Below are 21,820 nucleotides of genomic sequence, written 5' to 3'. Positions count from 1 at the left end.
CGACATCGTGATCCACATTTGAATGGATTACGACTACGTACATAACCAGGGGGAAAAAAGTACAAATTTGCAGACGAAGAAGCTGGCTTAGCACGATTTGCGACCATCGATCGCCCCTGCGTTCTCCGCTGCATTGAACCGCTCGTGTCCGCAGATGCCGCTTCGGTTTTCCCATAAATAAATGTGGCGACGACACACACCGTCGGCTGAAAATAAGTCGACGTTGATTGTTGAAATAGCGGTCCAGAAACCTCGTAGTGCTACTTTTGTGCCGAGGAAGTGCTTATTTTGAAATAAAATCACGTTTTAGTGGTCCGCATTGCGTTAGCGCACTTCAAATCACCTGCCTGAAAGCGGTCTTTCTGACGTCACTGTTGCCGTGCCCAACGTTGCCCACCTTTAGGGGTATTCAGACGGAGGAGAAATGCTCGGGGGGTAAAGGCGGAGCCTAGTGACGTCAACTCGCGAGGAGAAGTCGCCACAAATGCCCCCCACTCACACGGACGGGGCGAACGGAGGGGGAGACCAGTGTTACCAGACTACTCCTGTGGCTTGTACCGCCCGTTTCACCAGCTGCTGACGACGATGACCCCAGCTACAGATGACCCCAACTGCAGACTGGACACCCGCTGCCGCTCTCTGCAGGAGCAAGTGCAACAATGTGGCCAAACAAGAGCCAGAAATTCCGCCACATCCCCCACCGCCGGGGGATTGTTTGTCCTTTCGGGGAAAACGTCCCCGTCTCCTCCGAGGAGGCGCGGGGGGGTCACGCCCACTCGCTAATCCGTGACGTCGTGGTCACGTGATCCGCAACCCCCCCGTCTCCCCCGAGCATTCCTCCCCCGTCTGAATACCCCTTTTACTGCGCGGCGGCGTGCACTGGCGGCGTGCACCATTCGGGCATCCGGCAACAGCAGATGCATGCGGCATTTTGTCGAACTTTCTGTCAGAGCGACTTTCACGAGCGTGCAAAACACACGCGGCAGTACGCGGTAACGAAACTACGACTGAGACGCGACCGCGTGAGCGAAACCGGGCACCGGGCGAAGCGCACGAAGCGCAGTTCGGCGAAAACGGAACCTTTGAACCACGCGCGCCGTTCCCCATGGCAACGCCAAAGAGGTTCTTTTTTTTTCCGTGAATCAAACAGAAATGGACAAGCAGCATTTTTATTACGTCTCTTGATGCACGGAAGGTCCTTCTTTTTATTGCAGCTAGTTCGATAACTAGTGATTAATTTTAGTCGGACGCTCTCAGTCTCACGTCATCGGGATCATTTCCAAAATGCCCCGCTCGTGGCGCACGTCGTGTGATACATTTAGCAGGGGCGTAGCCAGAAATTTCTTTCGGGGGGGGGGTTCAACCATACTTTGTGTATGTTCGTGCGTGCGTTTGTATGTGTGCGTGTATATATACGCAAGCAAAACTGAAAAATTTCGGGGGGGGGGGGTTTGAACCCCCCCCCCCCCCTTGGCTACGCCCCTGACATTTAGCTTAATTTCTCGGTAAGTAGGGCACTGCTGTTGACAATATTGCCGTTGTAGACGTTGTCATACATTGAGCTTTCACTCTGACATAAATTGTTATCTGCCTTTAGTGTCCCTTTAACAATCAAACAGCAGCTGCATTATTTCATGTTGTGTGAAGTAGCTCGCGCAAAGGAAAGGCCTGGGCATAAACCACGACCTCGGAAGTCGTGGCATAAACGCACCGTCCATACACGACGATTTGTCACTCGCAAAAAAAAACAAAAAAAAAAAAAAAATTGCTTCAAGTTGTAATGCTTGTAAGGGAATTATGTTAGTTTTTAAGCTTGAATGACTTCTTCGAGCACGTGAATATAATGTTAGGATTTATTTGGTTTAGAATGAGCATTAATTAAGCTTAATTGTGACGCAAATAATTTACCGCACCATTTATTCTGAAGAAAAAAAAAGTGTATATCGCTTCTGCACGGTTCCACTCCAAGAGGGCCTTATTGCAGTGATCGTGTTATATGCAAGTAATATTTAACAAAAAACTGCGTGCAGGCTACGAGAGAGCTTTTTTATGTTTCAAGTTCTTGCAGATTTGTTAGAAAAGTTACATTTTCATTCGCTTGGGAGGTGGGGCGGGTGGAAGAAATTGTGAAGCTCTTAGCACATACAGTGATGGAAGCGACATTTTGCTTTTTGGAGCACATTCTGGAGCAGAAAAAACGCTAGTTTGGAGCAGCTACCGCCATTTTCGGAGCAGATGGCAAAATATTCCAAACGACTCCAGGAGTTTAAAGCATTATTTAAGTTATTTAAGCATCTCATAAGTATTATTACTCATTATTAAACATATTGTACATACAATTATCATTGCGAATTGCACAAAAATAAGTAATTAAGCAAATGGGTGGTCAGTGAACACTAAGTAAGATGAGCTATATACTTAAATTTTCGGGGACTTGTGGTAGAAATGATATAAAACCGATAAAGCTGAGCCCCAAATTATAAACGAAACCACAATCACGTACAACAGTTTATAATGAGTAATAGAGCAAATAAATCTGTTATTTTCATTTTTCCCCAAAATAGCCTGCATTTAAAATTTCAAAAAGAAAAAAACAAAACAAAAAAAGAAACTAAGTGCGGATAGGTTGAAAAAAACAGCCTTGCCATTTCTTGTGGCAAAAATGAGGTTGGAGATGACAAAGTGATAAATGTGATCAGACACACATCACAGTCGTCCTATCAGTAAGATATCAAACTAATCTCACACACATTTTACCAAAATAGTGTGCCTGTCAGGTACAAATATACAGCTAAATTGGATATATGTATATCAACAATGCCACTACGTGTGGCATTGTCGATATGTTAGTATGGAGCTAGTATAGAAACTCCATATTATAGACCGTTGCATCGGGTGAGGAGGACCGGTCTGGCAACCAGCGCTTTCCTCCTTTCTGGCTCGTGCGCGACGGCGCGGAGTGTGTAGGCTGGCTTGAATTAGTGGCGTTGTCGAACAATTTTTGCGTGTTTTAGGTAAACTTGCGGATTTTGTTCTCTTTTATTGCAATGTGAGCCAGCGAAAGGTCAATGGGAAATAACTGTGCCGTTTTCGGTTGTTCTAACAGCTTTAGAAAAAAGGAAACTGCTGTCTGATTAAGTATGTGACGTGCATCACCAAACGCGGAGTGTTTGCGGTTGCGGACTCTTCAAGGTACATCGTTTGTGTTACCTTACAGGTTGTAAATCGGCAAGTGCCGCAACATATCTAGAATTCCCAGTGTTCCACGCAGTCAAATGTCAATCGGATATGGCCAGATTTGCGAACAAACATAAGCGGTCAAGTACGCGGCCCTGTCCGGTTAAGTACAAAACATATATAAGCACCACTAGAGTAGCCACCTGAGTTGTTTTCGCTTCGTTTTATCATTATATTTCAATATCATGCGTTTGGTCTGACTTTGCTTCGTAGCTCGGCTCAACACGGTGATCGCTGCAGTTGATGTATTTAGCACGGACAAGAAATCCCTCACTTCGCAGCGGGGTAACCGGCACCATACATTTAATTTGTGCTCCGTACCAGCCTTGTAAAACCCGAACATTCACTGAACACTAAATGAAAAGGATGTGGCGAGATATCTGTCGTGAGGTTACAACTTCCGTAAGACAGCAGGGTGTATCACATACGATCAGTTATATGAAAGCATAGTAAAAAAAAAAAAGAGTTCTGTCACTTCGTGTGTAGAGCTACCTCAGGAAGACAAATTTTTACGTGACCAAGAACTGTGTCCGACAAGTCGCGCAGTGATATGCAACTTAGTTAATTCTCTTCTAAGCGCGATACAAAAACCACGTTGTTACGCTTGTCTAGTGTCCTGAACTGCAAATTTTGCTGCTTAGCTCTGCGAACGAAAGCAAGAATTTTGCAAAAACAGTACATCTGGTAGTTGAATTGTTAAAAAAAAAAAAAAAAACGCGAATCACCTCCGATGCCGATCAAAGGCTCGAGCACGGGCGCGCTTCGTGCCTCACCGGCAGAAGAAACTCTCTGACCATCTTCATCTTATCGCCGCCGAAATCCAATCAAATATCACAACTCCTAAAAGAAAAAAAAAACATACAGCATATCCACGGGTGAATGATGAAGAGCTTGATAAAGAGCTCCTGAAGCAATCATGTGTACACCGTGAAATGTTCAGTGGTTTCGCCCAGCAGTAATCAAAGCGATACGCCGCTTTATTTTTCCTTTTTCCGTTTTTCCTTCTTTTTTTTACTATTTTTTATTTTTCTATTATTTATTTATTTTTTATTTTTTTATGGATGGATGGATGGATGCTATGAGCGTCCCCTTTATAACGGGGCGGTAACATGTCTGCCACCAGGCTCGAAGAAAAAAAAAAAACACCTTTCTTGTTTTATGTTGGCCCAATACCTTATCCACATTGATTAAATCTATGTTATTATACCAAAAAAATATAAATTCACGGTCCATCTCTCTGCCTCTTAAGGCAGAATGACTTTATTTTTCTCCATTACTAATTTTTTTACTTTATCTCTACCTTTCTGCCACCAATACTCTAACCGTCTCTTACTTATTTCTATCGCGGACATGTTCAGCTTTCCAGTGTTGTCCCTAAAACCCAAGGCTTCCTGTAGACTCGTGCCCACACGTATACCTGGGTGAATATCGCCACATTCAATCAGTACATGTTCCATCGTTTCCTTAGTTCCCCCGCAGCATGTACATTGTTCTTCTTCGTTACTGAATCTCGCTTTATAACTACGCGTTCTAAGGCAGCCCGAATTGCTTCAAACAGTAAAGCGCTTCCCCTTGAATTATCATAAAACCTTTCCCTCCTTATTTCGTTTTTTCCCTTTCGGTAGTTACTCAGAGCCGGCTTCTTTTCCATCGCTGCCATCCAATAAGTCCTCTCCGCCTCTCTGACCTTCCGCTTAAGGATGGATGGATGCTATGAGCGTCCCCTTTATAACGGGGCGGTGACATGTCTGCCACCAGGCTCGAAGGATAAAAAAGAAAAAAAAAGAAAAAAAAAACTTCCTTGTTTCATGTTGTCCTAATGCCTTATCTACATTGATTAAATCTATGTTATTATAACAAAAAATATAAATTCACAGTCCATCTCTCTGCCTCTTAAGGCAGAATAACCTTTTTTCCCCCAATTATTTATTTTTGTACTTTATCTCTACTTTTCTGCCACCAATACTCTAACCGTCTCTTACTTATTTCTATCGCGGGCGTGTTCAGCTTTCCATTGTTGTCCCTAAAACCCAAGGCTTCATGTAGACTCGCGCCCACACGTATACCTGGGTGAATATCGCCACATTCAATCAGTACATGTTCCATCGTTTCCTTAGTTCCCCCGCAGCATGTACATAGTTCTTCTTCGTTACTGAATCTAGCTTTATAACTACGCGTTCTCAGGCAGCCCGACCTTGCTTCAAACAGTAAAGCGCTTAATGCTCTATGGGACAGCGCCATCTAGTATATCGTCACCCAACTGCAGTTTGCATGCAATACTGTTCGGGAGATACTGCCGGTTACGCCTGACAGGTTAGACTAAGAGGAGCTACGCCCCTAAAAAAGAAGCGCGCCGGCATGTCAGCAGCGCGCCGACATGTCAACATCAGCATCGTTTTTATGTACCAGCACATCCCTGTAAACAGCTCTAACTTCTAATAAGCCGTGGTCACTTAAAAGTTGAGAAACAAGATCGGCAACTGTTTGCGAGCAACAAACACATGCCGTCCGCGCCACGAAATCGAGAACGCAACTGCGTGGTCACGCACGACCGCATGTACGAACCGTAGTGACCGTAGTCGGTGCGACAGCATATACACACCGTGAATGAAAAAAACAAACTAAATAATTACAATCCAAGAAAAAAATTCATTGTATCCCCTAAGAGTGGCGGCACTTGCTTGCCCTGCTAGAACGAGTCGAAATATTTGCGTGGTTTTCCCACTGACCTCCTCCTAGTGGAGATCAGTGGGTTTTCCAGCAGACAATGCCGAAAATATATGACATCGACCACTTGCGGCACGTTCGCGCCGCCGTATATTAACATCATTGACCCTGAACGGATCAACCTTTTCAGGACATCTCACAGATTCATTTCCTACGTAGACCGCATCACTTGATACGAAATTCAGCGCGCCAGACGAAAAAAAAAAAAAAAAAACCAGCTGCAACTACAGCCACTACAGCTACTGCAGCTTCGCACATGTGACAGACATGCCAATGGGTTGCCAGACCAGAGACGGTGCCGCCCGCTAGGCAACATGGCGACGCCCACGAAAAAAAAATTACACCATCTCCCGCTAACATATAGAGTGCCCGCTAAAGTACACTCTAGCTAAAGGGGACCATGAGGCGATGAGAAGCCGGAGCACGATCGCGTTCCGTTGGTATTCGTTGGGCATGCTACCGACCTCGCGTCGTGGAACGCGAAGAGGAACACTACGCGCGTCGTGTCTTCCCTCTAGCCTGGCCGTTAATTCTCGCAGGGCGAACGGGGAACGCGGTCTACAGGCGCGCGAGAGGGAGGCAGCGTAAGAGAGGAGAGAGAGGGGGAGGGGACGCGCATGCGCTGGCGCTCATCGCGGCGCTGCGCAGGAGAGAATTTCGGCATGTCGAGCCCGCATTTCAGAGGAATCAACCGATCGAAGCAAGAACGTGCGCAGCGCTCTACCACTTGAAGGAGAGGAGACTAGAGGAGGAGAGTAGCGCATGCGCCGCGAGAGCAGAAGCAAGAACGCAGAAGCGCAAGCAGCTGCTGGGAGAGAAGTGGAGAGAATAACGCGCAGCTGTTGGAGAGAGGGAAGGAGGAGAGTTGCGCATGCGTAGTGTGAGTGCGGACTACCATGCCGCGGGACATATCTCCGAGCAAGAGATGCTTCGTATCTAAAACGTCTATACTCGTGGACATCTATGCTCGTGGACAACCTTTCTTGGTAATGAAGGAAAGACCATGGAGGCGGAGCTACTGCACAAGTACTGCTCTGCGAAGCAGTCCGGTTTGGCACGCGTTTCGAATTTAGTTCAGTTTGTGAACCTTCCGTATATCTCCTGTGGTGGCTGTTTGAATTTTCGAGTGGCAATGGTGGAATAATAACATTGCATACTATTTGCTTCGTCTGCATAGACAGCCATGTGTTAGTGAAATTCATCACAAGCTCCTTCGGCGAGTCATCGGAAAAGCTGGAGGGCGACGAGCGCTCACCTGAAGACAAAGACGCTATTTTGACTGTGAGGTGCATGTAAAAGCTGCGACGTTTTCACATGTGCAAAAACGTGAAATGCTCCACCGCGTAAAGTAAAACAAATATAAATTTTATAACTCCTTGGTGCATGCTGCGCCTCTTTTCAGTGTCTCATAGAAAAGAGAGCAATGTTGTTGTTTTTTATTCTCACACAGAAAACACGGACGCAATTGTGGGACTATGTTCTTCAGTGGTAGCACACGCGTAGTTTGGCTCTGCAGCCTTCTATTCATTGCCAAGAAAAGTTGTCCGTGAGTATAGAATGATAGTAGAAAGCTTGTTTTTTGTTTCGTTTAGACTCGCTGGATGATCGATGTGCATAAAGTTCATTGTTTTCAGTTTACCAGTGCCATTTCGGAGCAGGTCCGACGCAGCTACTAACAAAAATTACAGTTTGGAGCAGCATGGAGCAGCATTCCTCTTTTGGAGCAGTTTGGAGCAGCACTTACATCACTGCACATACTAACATATGTAAGCTTATCTTAACAACAAGACCACAAATCTTGACTCAACCAACGTGACTTCCGAAAATCTTACAACTGAATGGTCCTCAGAGAACAGGAAAGTTGCACTAAGAAAGTTTAAACATAGAACGCACATGTGTGAGAGTGTGTTTTTTGTCTGTGTCCAGCTTTATTACTTCTCCTAGAAAGTATGCCCCGCCTCCGCTTCATAGAAGGGCATACAATGAGCCGTATCGACGCGTGGCATACTTGCTTAGACGTTACCACGCGTCTGGTCACCATATTGCGTTTTTCATCGACATATTTCGCTAGAAGAAAGTGACATATTTTTGCTGAGAGCTCGATTTGTGCACTGGAGTATGGCGCCCGTACGTTGGATATAGACACTCTTGACAATCCTGAGCGCGAACAAGGCAAACAAAAGCCCCTCTGCCTGCACAGCAGGTGTTGGCAGGGCCCGCACAAGCTACGTGAAAGCGCGGCGACGTCTGCTAATCCTCCTTGTGGCGTTTGTCTCTCTATCCGCTGTACGGCGCTACCGTCTACGGACATCGCGAATATACATATCTACATATCCGGGACATGACGGCAACGGCAAAAATCTGCCGAGTGTGTCCATATAATTGCCATTGCAATAATAACTGGTCCACTACATTAGGCTCACTTTTGTTCCTAACTTATACTGATTTGCCTAGTGGCCTCTCCTAATCAAAATGCATTCTGTATGCTGAAACAAATATATTTAACTCTAACAAATGTGTACAACAACACGAACACATAAGCTGAACAAAGACCTTGTGAAAATTTTCACATAGTGTGAATGAAATAAGGTGCAGATTAATTATAAGACAAAATTTGTCTTTACATTGCATCAGCAATTGCCAGAGCACATCAACTCCATTTCCACCAACCATCACATAACTTGGATGTGGAATTCGATCGCCAGCTTTCATCTTTACATAGCTAATATAAAAAAAGAAAATGGCATATAGAACACACATTCTAATAAAAGCTTCATGTTTCTTCCTTAATTTATATTCTCACGCTGCTTTACTAAGCTTTCGTTTGTTCTCAAATTAATATTGAATCGTACTTGAGAAACACACATAAGTTATATAATGTCCCTATAAGCCCCTCAAAATTGAGTGATTCGTTTTTAACGGCATTTTCATTATGTGGAATTTACGTGAATCACGTTATTATAAGTGTGACCAATCTAGTTGACTATAACCTTGACATTTTTATTTCTAAGGTATAGAACGATAATGTTCCAATAGAGACATCTCTTAATGCTACTGATAGAAGATTTGCAGGGAACATTAATTTTATTTTACCCAGCGTTTGCACCAACTACAGCAAACAATATTTTTCAGCACTGTCACTCTGGAACATGCTGCTATTTCCCTTAAAATAGCAGGAAGCTAACAGGATTCATGCAGAACTGAAACGCTTTCTTTCAGCTTGCACAGACTAATTAGTTGACCTTTATCATTGTAGTACAGTGTGGTTTTATTTTTCATTTCTTTATGAGCACCTTAAAGGGGTCATGAAGCACCCCTTGGGCTGATTGAAAAAACACATCCTGCGGAAAGCTGACACGGCTATGAAGTGCTCTGCCAAATATTACAGTCGTGCGCGCCGCGTAATGGCCACAAGCGGAGCGCGAAGTTGCCGTTTCCCCAGGCACCCTCTTTTTCAAACAGAGGCCGGTTCTCACTCTCGTCGGTGGGCGGGGCGTCTGTCCGCTGTACGTCGCAAGAGACATAGCATGCTTATTGGCCGATAGCCGACGTAAATCGAGAGCGGCGTTCGGATCAGATGCGCTTCTTGCCGCGGGGTGCCGCTACTTGCCGGTGCCGCACTCCTCAGTACACGGTAGCCGCACTCGCGCAAGCGAATCACAGCGGGAGAGCGATCGCGTTTCATGACGCGCGCTGGCGTAACTTCTTTCCCCCATGCCATCCCTCCCTGTCTAGCTTCCAGTGCGCTCGTCGGCACGAGAAAAGAGAGAAAGCGCTGGGAGCGTGCGCCAAACCCCCGTAACTCCGCTGATTCTTGACGGATTCGAGAAATTTTTGCGGCAATCGATTCGGGAGGCAGTACACTCCGATATTGAGGCCATTAGATCATTACTTGGAAAAGTGGTTCATGACCCCTTTAATTGCATTGTCATCATAATTTCCTGCATTTTTTTTCTTGAAAAATGTGTAGCTTTGGAGATATTACCAATAACTTTTTCACAGTCTTGTATTTCATTAATGTATTAAACCTAAGTTAATTTCTTGGTGTCATGTTTTTTAACTGCATTTTACAATCACACATTTCGTACGTTGACATATTTGTTTCAATAAATCTTATCATCATAGAGTTTGTAACTACAGTATACCTCCTTCTGTAGCAATCTTTTGTAATTCTCATGGTTTTATTGACAGATTCTGATTTTTAGCACTGCAGTATGATGGCTGTGTGGCTGTGCTTGTGTATTAGAAGTAACAATGTAACACCAAATAAGCAAGCGTTCTTGCCACATCACTCTTTTTGCATGTTTCCCTGTCATCCTCTGCACACCATGAGAGGTGAGCATTCATGACAATCAAAATCCAAGTCGCAGTCAAAGGGTTGTCCAGGTTTACTAACAATGTCATACCAGCTAGCCCCAGTTGTAGCTTTATTGCAGTGAAAGAGTTGCCCGATGCTGAGCTGCACACTATTAGCTCTAGCTGTGCGATAAAAGTAAGAATAAATGAGGTAGATAGTGCAGAAGAAAAGAAGCAAGGAGTGAAAGAGAGATTCAGTGCACATATATCTCTTTCTTTCCTAAAACTTTTTCTCCTAGTTTATTTTAATATATGTCAGCCCAACTAGACTCGTTTTATACATTGACAAACAGAGCAGGAAATTTGTTCAGAATATGCATCGTGGCTGAAGGGCCTTCTTCCTATGACCATATTGGCATTGTTTAGCAATGCACAGCCTGGCTTTGCCAAAAATACAGTCCACTGAGTCCACTGAAATTTGACTGTGAACCATGCAGTAGAGTTCCTGTTGTAGAGGCATAGCCTTCCCTTATTGTTGAAAGGGGCGACGCTGCCTGGAGAGGGTGCTTCTGCTCTGTTGGCTTCCCAGCTACTATTTCAAGTGGACATGCAGATAACGCTGCCACAAAGCAATGTAGGTACACCGATAGGTGCATGCAAAATACTAAGACCACAGAGCAAGAAAGGTTAACAAGATGTCTTTATTATTCCTCTGATAAACTTTTCACGTAACGAAAACAAATGGAAGAGCGCGACATCGATGGAAAACGGCACACATACAAGGTACGGCTCAGAACAGAAGATTTTAAACTATTACAATCACCATCAACATCCTGTTGATGCTGGTGTGGAAAACAAAATGGAAAAAAAAAGGTGAAATAAAAAGGTTGCCCCACCTGTGGCATCATATTGCCAAGGAAGAAGGAACTACTTAACTGTTGCCACACATTCGTTCTACTCTCGTAACTCTCTTTTCAATTGACAATAAAACACACTCGATTCACCATCCTGTACAATGCAAATGGCTCTGCTCAGCACAAACTACGATGCACTGTTACATTTGTGAATGGTGGTGCACGCTTGACCAGCAAAAAGGGCTAATCAGGCATTCAGTACTGCCTGCTGAGAAGGTCATTGATATAATGCCCACAGGCATTCACATACCACTGCAGTACATGGGCAGGGGTTGCCCTATAGCTATAAAAGTACCTCCAAAACTCTCCGTGGCAGGAGGCGCATTGGTTGAGTGGCTTCACAACAGTCTATAGAACCACCTGTAATGTATGCAAATACGTGCTAGGTGCATATCAACAAACTTTCCTTTTAAGAAGCTTGGCCTCCGAGCATTGCATCAGAAAAATATCTATGGTCAGCCAAGATGCACAGAATCAGTCAATGTGTCATAGCAATACAGTGTTAAATTTTTGCTCCACTAAACTGCAAGTTGCTGCTAGCGTGTACGGCTGCATGATTACTTTTCAAATAGGGCAGCTGTCCAATTGTATTTTAGGCATCTTTCATGAAGTGTATAAGTGTTTTAAAACTACCTTCATAGTGCCAATTATGTTATTCTGCCGCACAATACATATTCTAGCTCAGCAACCGCTCACTGCATACAATGTGTGCTCATGGGCAGAAACTGTTTCTAGCCATGGGAACAACAACAGTTCTAGATGTGAATGGTGAGACGAGTCTATTCCTTCTACAGAGTGGCAAGATAATCCATAAGCACACCCCATATTCAGTGTATAGCACATCGTGTTTTTCATTTTCTTTCTTTTTTTTTTTTTTTGGTGTGCCACTGAGCATGCAGGTGTGCTGGTTCGGCAGTGCTCCAATCAAGCCCCTCAAACATTGGTTCTAGTTGTGGTGCATATTTCGACAATACTAAGCACCAATGAGCCAATACACGTTTGTGCATATCGCATTACTTCCTTTCCCAACAAAATTCGATCTACCCACTCTCCTGTGCCTCTTCCTCGCTGCCATGAACAGTATGTTGGTGGCATAAGGGAAAAAAAGGCTCGTCTATATGAGTGTTCTTTTTCTTGTTTGCTACATGGTTTATAAACATATGCGTATAGTGCGAGATGTCTTCGTTCAGCTGTAGTTTCTCCTTGTGTCACATATGAACGCACAATGCCTTTGAGTACCATAGTAGTAGCCAAACAGAAACAGCGTGCTTCTGATCAGCTCATCATCCCATGTGTGTTGCTAGCTAAGCATCCACACTTATCAGCACTGGAAAGGTGTAGTTACAGTACTTGTACATGTAAGGAAAGTACTATATAAATAGTCGATCTAAACAGAGATGATAAACTACAGTAAACATCGAGCAACAAGTTAAGCTTTTTTTTCCTCATAGAGCTAAACACCAACACAAGGGCAGCAGATTACTATGCCAGTTCTTTCTGCTTCTGCAATCTTGTAATAAATGGTACCACCACTGTTGACTTCTGGGTGGCTAACCAAAAAAGAAGAAAAAAAAACGAAAACATCCACAACAGCACATAGCAAGCCATCGAGCTCAATCCATTTCGTTGTTGCCATGGGATGGCATTACAAAGAGCCCATGCAAGGAACAGGTTTTGTTACAGGTATGAATTCATTACAATTCAGGGTGCAGCTTCTTGTAAGAGACCTTGTCCTGTCTTAGCATGAAGGAAAGATTTAAGCTGGCAGCCATGACGGGCCCCAAATGCTTAAGCCAATTGCCTGCACTGTTGTGACCTTACTGCACTTGCACAAATATCTTCCCATGAATGACTGTACATTGTGCGCATGCAGCAATGCCCCAATTATAACAGTTCCAAGCCCACCAATTTTTCATCATTGCACACTTCCGAAATTTAGAATAAGTCAGCACCTTGACTTATAGAACAGAACTCTTGCACCTACAAAAAGAACTCGAGGACAGTGTCACATACGTGATTGCATTGACATTGCATAGGCTGGCTCATTAGTGTGCTCTTGGAAGAGGCGCAGGATGAGCAAAATGATGGCGCCATATCTCATCAACCTTTTTTTTTTCTTAGCAACTCTAGTCTCAAAGAGCATGTTAAAAGCACATTACACGACTACTGAATGTTGAATGTGCGATGGCAGGTAAGCCCTGGTAAAAACTTAATCCTCAGGCTGCACCACTAAAGAGGTCCAAGTAGTGATCTAATTAGTACCTGTACAACTTTACCCATGGTTAGCATCCACTGTTTATTGTTGCACAGGTATACTGAAACTTGTTTTGTCTGCCTCAGAGGTGCTTAGGTGTACTTAAAAGGCCCTCCTCATGCAGATATTTTGTATCACTCAAGATTCTCATTTTTCACAGACTTATGACAAAGCAGGTATGTACGCCTTGTAAACAGTGCCATTCGCTTCCAATATTACGCCTTTTCTGCTATAGCAAGGCATCATACGTGCCGAGCCAAGGAGCAGAAGTGAAGGTAGACCTTTGCATTGGTGCGATTTCTTTAAGAGGAAATGAGCCTTACTGGAAGAATGACATTGTTAAATGCACCCAAAGAACCACTGCGGCACCTCCGATATCACCTGATTAGTAAGTTGCACAGGCTGAAGCTGTTTATCTGGGCCTTGCTAGTGTCCAGCCTCAATATTTAGACAATCTCGTAACAGAATTAATCTACACTGAAGTGATAGTGGATGTGTAAAGTAATGTGTTAGGATACATATCACAATGTATGCCTTTACAATCTATGATGATCTTTATCCCTTATACATATGTATGTATATATATATAACTCTTTATGTCAGTTTCGAACAGCTGCAGTATAGAAATTGATGAGCAAGTAGCAGTGTTGTGCCTGGCAAATGGCACACAGTAATGTATGCCCTGGGTATGAACGTTAATTCAACAAAGTTATTTTAGCATGTGTGCACACTTACCTGACATTGTTAATTCCTGGCAGGCAACTAACGATGACATATATTGACTGTGTTTATACAATAACTAAGATTATAACATTATTCATTCTTATTATATAAATTCGTCACATTATATAAATCGTGCTACTGCTATTAATTGTCAATAACATGCCTATATGTTACGACTGCTTTGCACTGTTCTGAATTGATACTGCATTAAATTGTTCACTTATTAACAGTTTCTTTGCTAATTTTCTTTATGGTGATGATGGCAAACATCTGTTAAACTGGACAGGCTGAAGCTTAGATGCAAGAGGAATGAAGCACATGTGTCTGTATGTACCCATCACACTTTTCAAGACTACGTCGCTGAACAGGGTAACGAGAATAATACGCCACTGAAATGAATGCCCATCAAAACTGCCTCACAGCAGCTATGTATTCTAAGATGACATGCACACACACATTTTTCTAATGCAGGTGTTCAACAAATAAATATAACTCTGAAGAACGGCTAATATGAACATTGAGACAGCTGCATTTCAAGGTTGCCTCAACCAAAATGAACAACAGATGACTGTGTATGCTCTTTTGGCCTCACAGACACACAAATGATGATACAGAATTAGATCAAAGTACTGGTAAATTAAAACAGTAAATCTAGCCGTGAGTGAATAGTACTCGGAAAATGGCAGCAGTGGATAGACTTATCTTGCAAATGTCCTTGCACTTTCCAGCATTGGCAATTCTTGCCTTTGCTCCTTTCAGTATCACATCAAGAGGAATAAATATGCCATCTTACACAGAGTGTGTGTGTGTGTGTGTGTGTGTGTGTGTGTGTGTGTGTGTGTGTGTGTGTGTGTGTGTGTGTGTGTGTGTGTGGTGTGTGTGTGTGTGTGTGTGTAATGAGGTTAGACACACTGCACTTTATATGTTTAAGGAAGCTAGAAGTGAAAACAGCTTGCGTTGTACCATGGCAATCTACAGTTGTACAATCTGGGACAGAGTAGCATTACACAGACACCCGTACAGATAAAAGCTTCCAGAACGGTTTCCGAACAGGCCAAGAGCAAGGTAGCTAGACAGAAACCAGGCAAGTGAGGATGTACTAGTGATGACTTGGGCTATGCTTTTCTGCACAAAGTAAGACTTCCAATCAAACTGAGAGCTGTGTTCAGACATGCCAGTCTTGTAGGCATTTATACTTTGCTGCTTGTGAGCTGAGTGCTTAAAGCCATCTCAAATCACTCATCACTGATATTAAAGGCAAACGCCTGGAAATATGACAGTCAATGTGAAATGCCATATGACAAGTGCTGCAAGAAAGTGAAAGGATAAAGCCACTAGCTTACTGCATTTGCACCTCATGTCTGGGTGTAGGCCAAGATCAACAAATTGCATATCTTGCTGATGGCTACACTCCACACAAGTGGAAGCTGTTTGTCCATATTTAAACATAACAGCTAACCACAAGTAAACCAGAGACACCAAACGACAATGCCGCACAGGAATGAACACTTAGCTGCATGACCTAAGTACTCTTAAAGATAATATTCATACACCAGTTGCCTAGGCTAGTGTCCACACCAAATATGCAAGTTGTCACATAAATGCATGTCATTTTTACGTTTTCACATCTGGAAGGTGAGGGAAAAAGAGTATGTACATACAAAAATACAGTCAGTGCTTCTCTAACATTCGTATATTTGTAACAGTCAATATTGAGCTATGCAGGGGGAAACACATCCAACAGGCCCACTGCCTCATGCTTATCCTAGTTTTCTTTTTCTTTTTACTTACAAATGGCTGTCAGGCCCACCGCCATCTTAACCACTTTTCCATACATGGCCATCTTTGGTGTTGCTTCCCCTAAAAGCCCCTCACTAACTGCTACTGTTACCCGACTAGGAAACATAGGCCAACTGGCAGACATCACATGCATCAAGGACAGCTACAGACCTGGCTACAGCATGTGAATGCTGAAGCACGTAATTCAGGCTGCAGCACACAGTGTTAGTCTGATTAATGTTGAAGCAGGAAGAAAGTATGTCACAAATAGCAACTGTAAGAGTAGGAAAGTGAACCTTCAGTGTTTGTCTTGATTTACATTTTTCAAACAATGTGGCATCACTGTGCATCTCCTGCAAGTGCCACTGCATTTGTTCAGTTGGCAAAGCTCGTCATTCAGTTATGGTCATTCTGCCTTTTAGTTTTTTTTATAAGGCCCTTTTCAAGCCATTTTTATATCTTGTAATGTGCCCCACTATCAAGCCAAAAGACCATATTTGCAAAGAAGTTTACCCTTGGCAAGCTTACATTGTTCAAGTGTAGCCTGTGCGCTTGACAAGGAAAAAAAGCTTATAATGCAGCCTACTTTCAATGCAACAATTCTAAATGTTGAAATGCACAGCTCAGATGCCTAACTGCTGCAAGCCTCATTGTAAAGCAAAAAGAATGGATTAACAAAAAAACTAACATTAGCAAGCCAGTCTAAATAAATGCATTTCTGTAGGAGGTACTGCTTGAGACACCCAGTTAGTGCGTTGAAAGTGTATATAAGCAGCTTCATCAAAACAAACAAGTTCCTGCATAAAGATAGACATGAGCAAGCTCCCTCAACATGCTGGTTTGAATTCATATAATTCTTCCATGCTTAAATGAACACACTACTTTAACTATTACTACAGCACAGATAAATACATTACAAACTAAAGACCTAATAAGGTGCATTCATTCATGTAGCTTGAAGTCACTAGGCATTATTTATTGCAACTTCGTAAAGAACAGCCAGGAAAAAAAAAAGAGCCCTGAGCCACTCCAATGCACTTCAAGCTAACCAATATTTTAAGACAACATTGTCTTCATTTCCTTTTGTTGCTAAGTGCAGTCGTTTTGTTAAGCCTTGCAGATAAAAGAAGCGCTGCTGGGAGGATTGTCACATGTGTACATATGGCTACAAGGTACTATGGGTTTGTTTGCGGTACATATTATACACAAAGATCTCCCAGCTTCTACACAACTACATTCTGCAAGGACCATGCAAAATCTATGCAAAGGTATTAAAAGCCACCATAGATCCTTGATAATAAGGCTCACAAAGAGAAGGACACTGCAAGAGAAGTGTACAGGAGCAAATGAAAGGTAGAGTACATTTAGACTGGCCTACAGCATCAGTTGCAAATGCTGCTGCGTTATTCACATTTTGCAATATATCCTATGGGTAAATCTGTTTCGTTTTGTGAAACATACCAAGTCACCCAGTGATCTCACAGTGATACTCTTAAGAGTTGTTCACATGTGCAAACACTGGTGAAACCAGTTACAGCTAGCTCGCAATACTCCAACCCCACCAAATGATCTCTATGTGCATGCAGTCATTCAAAATTGCACACTAAAGGACAATTCAGCAGTCAAGCAAATAATTACTATAATAATGGCAAGACTAAATGACTTTATGCTTTGCAGGCAAGAAAACACACACATGGTGCTGCAATGAGGAACAGAACAAGCAAAAAACAAATAACATCACAAACGCACTTGGGAATGCGACTAGCACTTTTTCACATTATCATTCATTTTTGCATGATTGGGTCACAGGCATTCGCGAGTATGATATACTTAAAACTAATATGCACTGTTTGTTAAGCATGTGCAAAGTAAAGCTACAACAATGCACTGGAAAAAAAAAGTGCAACCATTTTACCAGATCATTGAGCGTATGTTATAAAACTTTGAAAAAAACAGAAAGGGAGAGCAATCCTGCCTTCAAAAGATCACGCTGCAGCTGTTTACTAAAAAAGCAGCTTTAATCACTAAGAAAGTGCACAAGATGCCGAGCTTTGTGGCATTACTGCATCAGTATAGTTTGCAGATCCCACAACGAGATCCATAAATGCTGGCAGACAGTGCCTCAAACTTTGGAGGCCCACATATTTGCTAACAGTACGCTCTGTATATTCCAATGCCACCAACCTCTAAGACAATAATAATAATATTAATAATAAAAAAAAAGTCACATCAGTATCACTGTCTAAATGGCTAAGCTCTTAGCTCTCATATTATTGATCACAACTTTTGGGTGGCACATCAGGGGTCCTTAGCTAAAAACTGCAGTGACTGGCTTTGGGCACATATGCGTGTACATGCACACATATTATCACAAGGCAAGAGATGCAAGTTGAAGAGCGCTTTCAGCACTTGCGGATAAATTCAGAAAGAGACCTGCTGACTTCGATTTTATAAGCTAAAAAAAAGAGAGAGAGAGAGAGGAGAAACATGTTGAATTTAGATATAATTTTGTGAGTGTGGGAAAGACTTACTACAGTTAGCATTGTACTTCTAATTTGGAAAACAATGGCTGTAATTAGACTTAACCTGTCAAGCAGCAGCAAGAGCAACCCTTCTAAACGAATACTGATGCCTATAAATGCCCCTCAAAAATAACAAATTACATATATATCAATGTGAAAAAAAAAAAGCCCTTAGTTATAAACTGTGTAGTCCATCGCACAGTTTATTCTGTTTCATCATGTCTCTGCTGAAAGAAAGCTTGTGTAATGGTCGCATTACATTCATTACACCTGAGTGGCACTTCACTTTATATATTAACCCTGATCAGAGGTTGGTGAAGTTACTCATTAAGTACAACTTACAGTACATGTTTTAGTATGTTTGTCATAATTAACTTGTTAGTGCTTCTGACATCAACAGGCTTGCCACAAGGCTTGACTCTTGTTGTAAAACCACATTGTAAGGGGGTGTTTTACTTAATTTAAGAAGATGATCTAAAAATGCACAAAACAATAAATAATACAGTATGACAACGGAAGAGAAGAGCATTGCCAGCTCTTCAAGCAGGGTCACAGTAAGCGCAACTCTGCAGGGGGTGCCGTCAGCTCAAGAATAGATGGTGATCACTTCACGGCCTCCACCACGAACCATGAGCACACGTTCAAGACCCTCTGTGAGCACTTCCAAGAACTCCATGTCTAGTGACAGCATATGTCAAGGACCAGAACACCACATACACTAAAAAAAAAATGTGTAAATTGAACGGAACTTAAAGAGAAGACTCCAAAAAATCAACATTTTTCTTTCGAGAAAAGAAGAAAAAGAAACTAAAGTTGCTACTGGCCTTACACCACCTGCATGTGACAACCTGTTGTAACATTTTTAGAAATGACAACAATGCTTTAGCAAAGGATAAATACCTCTGCGAGAAAAACTGATGAATAGCAATTAGTACACTAAAAATCAGCGAAGTGCTTGCTTTTTCAGCTAATGCAACTGTAACACAACACAGGAGATGCTGCTGACTTTTTTTTGACACAATGTGAGAGAATGCTTGCAATATTGAGGCTATTTTCTATTAAACCACTATTATAATGTGAACTGGCACAACATGAATTTGACATGCAAGTGTTTTCTCTCTTCTCATCCGCCTTTCCTTTGGTGATGATATCTATACATAAGCCAACACAATGAAATTGAGCCAAGTGAGAGATATTGCCAGACTCTGGTAGCACTTACTGTAACAAACACCAGCACAGTGGTCATGAATGGCTTGTCATTGGAAGCATAGGAAGTACTATCGCGCTCAGTATGAGCGACATCACGCGAGCGTGTGGCCGAGTGCTCTGCAAGGTTGTACAGTGGCGCCGATTATGGCACATTTTCGAGTTATTGGGAGAGAGTTTGGCTGTCCCTGTGAGCGCACATCGCCCCCACTTGCTTGCTTGCTTTCACCCTCAAAGCTATCATTTTCGAAGCTGACATCACCGCAGGGCAAAGAGAGGGCGAGGGTGAAAGCAAGCGGAGGCGATGCGCGCTCACTGGGACAGCCAAACACTCTCCCGATAACTCGAAAATATGCCATGATCGGCACCCCTGTACAACCTTGCAGAGCGCTCGGCCACGCGCTCGCGTGGTGTAGCTCATACTGAGCACGAGAGTATATCATTTTCGAAGCTGACGTCACCGCAGGGCAAAGAGAGGGCGAGGGTGAAAGCAAGCGGAGGCGATGCGCGCTCACTGGGACAGCCAAACACTCTCCCGATAACTCGAAAATATGCCATGATCGGCACCCCTGTACAACCTTGCAGAGCGCTCGGCCACGCGCTCGCGTGGTGTAGCTCATACTGAGCACGAGAGTACAATAGGTCTCTTTTTGTTTCATCTTGCATTTATTGAGAACCATGCACCTGTACTTGCACTGGACCAGAACATCCTATAATCAAAGTAAAAATTTTATATATAGACAATAAACAAGCCATAAAACAAGCTTTCTTATCATAGATATACAGGGTGTTTTTTTTTTATGCAATACAGATTTTTTATAAAAATTATATGACAGTCAGGCTCCTGTCGTTTTCACACATGAACTCTATGTCAAGGCGGAAATACCTTCCTGCAGCTAAAATGATGTTGACACGACTAATTAACAAAAACTCATTAATAACCTTTTTTAATTATTGACTTGAGTGCATTTTATATTAGGAGTTGTAGTACATGATAATTTATAGCATACCCATTTTTTTAGAAATCACGAAAGTTGCACGTAGTTTGAGATATTCATCATCGAATTTCAAAGGCGAAATCGAAACTGATTGCGCCCGGTGTGCACAAAGCACGACGGAACACCGGAACTACACGTGACAGGGAAGTGATGAAACATGAATGAAGGCGTGCTGAAGCAAAATCTGGTCAGAAAACTCGGCAAGCATTCTGAAATACATAAGTAGACAGCTTAATGTTTGCGTGCGATGGCTGGTGCTTATCTGTTTCTTTCCTAAACCATAAAGAGGCGCGAAAAACTACTTCGCCTGTCTGCAAGAAGAAGAGCCGCAGTGGCTTCTCCTGAGTTTTATGCTTCCCAGACAAAGAAAAGATTGATATTGCGGTTTTACTGTGCGCAGTTTGAAAGAAACGGAGAAGCACCAAACACTATGCGCCAAAGTAAGGTGATGTGCGGGCACAAGTGAGATGACTTGCAGCTTTTCACGAAAACGTATGGCCACGGCGCACCCTCATTCAAATTTCGTCACTCCCTTGAGACGGGTAGTTCCGGTCTGACATAGCAGAATGGTCGCGCTTCGTGCGTGGCTTGAGCGATCAGTTTCGATTTCGCCTTTGAAATTCGATGACAAACGTGTCGAACTACGAGCAACTTTTGCGATTTCTAAAAAATAGGTATGCTATAAATTAACACGCACTAAAACTTTGTAATTTAAACACCTGTCCTCAGGTCAACAATTAAAAAGATAATTAACGAGTCTCTGTTAATTAGTCGCAACAGTGTCAATTTAACTGAGGCAAAGTATTTCTGCCTCGATGTGGAGTTCGCGTGCAAAAACTACAGGTGCCTTACTCTCATAGGATTTTTATAAAAAATCTGTATTGTCTAAAAAGAGAACACCCTGTATGTTTTCTCCCTCTACCTGAATCTTTTTTTCTTCTTTGGCAGGCATTGGGAAACCATGAAAACTGAACAGCTCAAATTCCAGTGAATGTATTGCAAACTTATTCTGAATTACTACCAACGAAACACGAAACCTCTATAAAACGTTTTATAGAGGTGTTGTGTTTCGTGTGTAGTAACTCTCATATGGTACCTAAGTTGTTCCCACAGGAATTCCTCTTATTTATTTTATGTTATATATTCCTGGTTTACTAAGTGGTG

The 21,820-nt window shown here is 42.7% G+C and overlaps 1 protein-coding gene and 1 long non-coding RNA gene across 4 annotated transcripts in view; one reads left to right on the top strand and one right to left on the bottom strand.

Annotated features, from left to right (window-relative positions):
- Nucleotides 1-14,305: 14,305 nt before the first annotated feature.
- On the top strand, nt 14,306-15,432 carry LOC125759927 (uncharacterized). The gene is made up of 2 exons (XR_007417662.1): nt 14,306-14,987; nt 15,053-15,432. It is a non-coding gene; the product is annotated as an uncharacterized LOC125759927 (long non-coding RNA).
- Nucleotides 15,433-15,919: 487 nt separating this feature from the next.
- Nucleotides 15,920-21,820, bottom strand: part of LOC119371819 (solute carrier family 12 member 7) — a 481,180-nt gene continuing 475,279 nt past the window's right edge. For all 3 annotated transcript variants that reach the window (XM_037642291.2, XM_037642287.2, XM_037642284.2), the window contains one exon: nt 15,920-19,130. In XM_037642291.2, the coding sequence (XP_037498219.1) occupies nt 19,039-19,130 (92 nt within the window). In that variant the 3' untranslated portion in view covers nt 15,920-19,038. The remainder of the gene's footprint in view (nt 19,131-21,820) is intronic.

Source organism: Rhipicephalus sanguineus, chromosome 1, assembly GCF_013339695.2.
Source record: "Rhipicephalus sanguineus isolate Rsan-2018 chromosome 1, BIME_Rsan_1.4, whole genome shotgun sequence".
Classification (NCBI taxonomy): Eukaryota; Metazoa; Arthropoda; class Arachnida; order Ixodida; family Ixodidae; genus Rhipicephalus; species Rhipicephalus sanguineus.
This window is presented reverse-complemented; position numbering and strand designations above follow the sequence as displayed.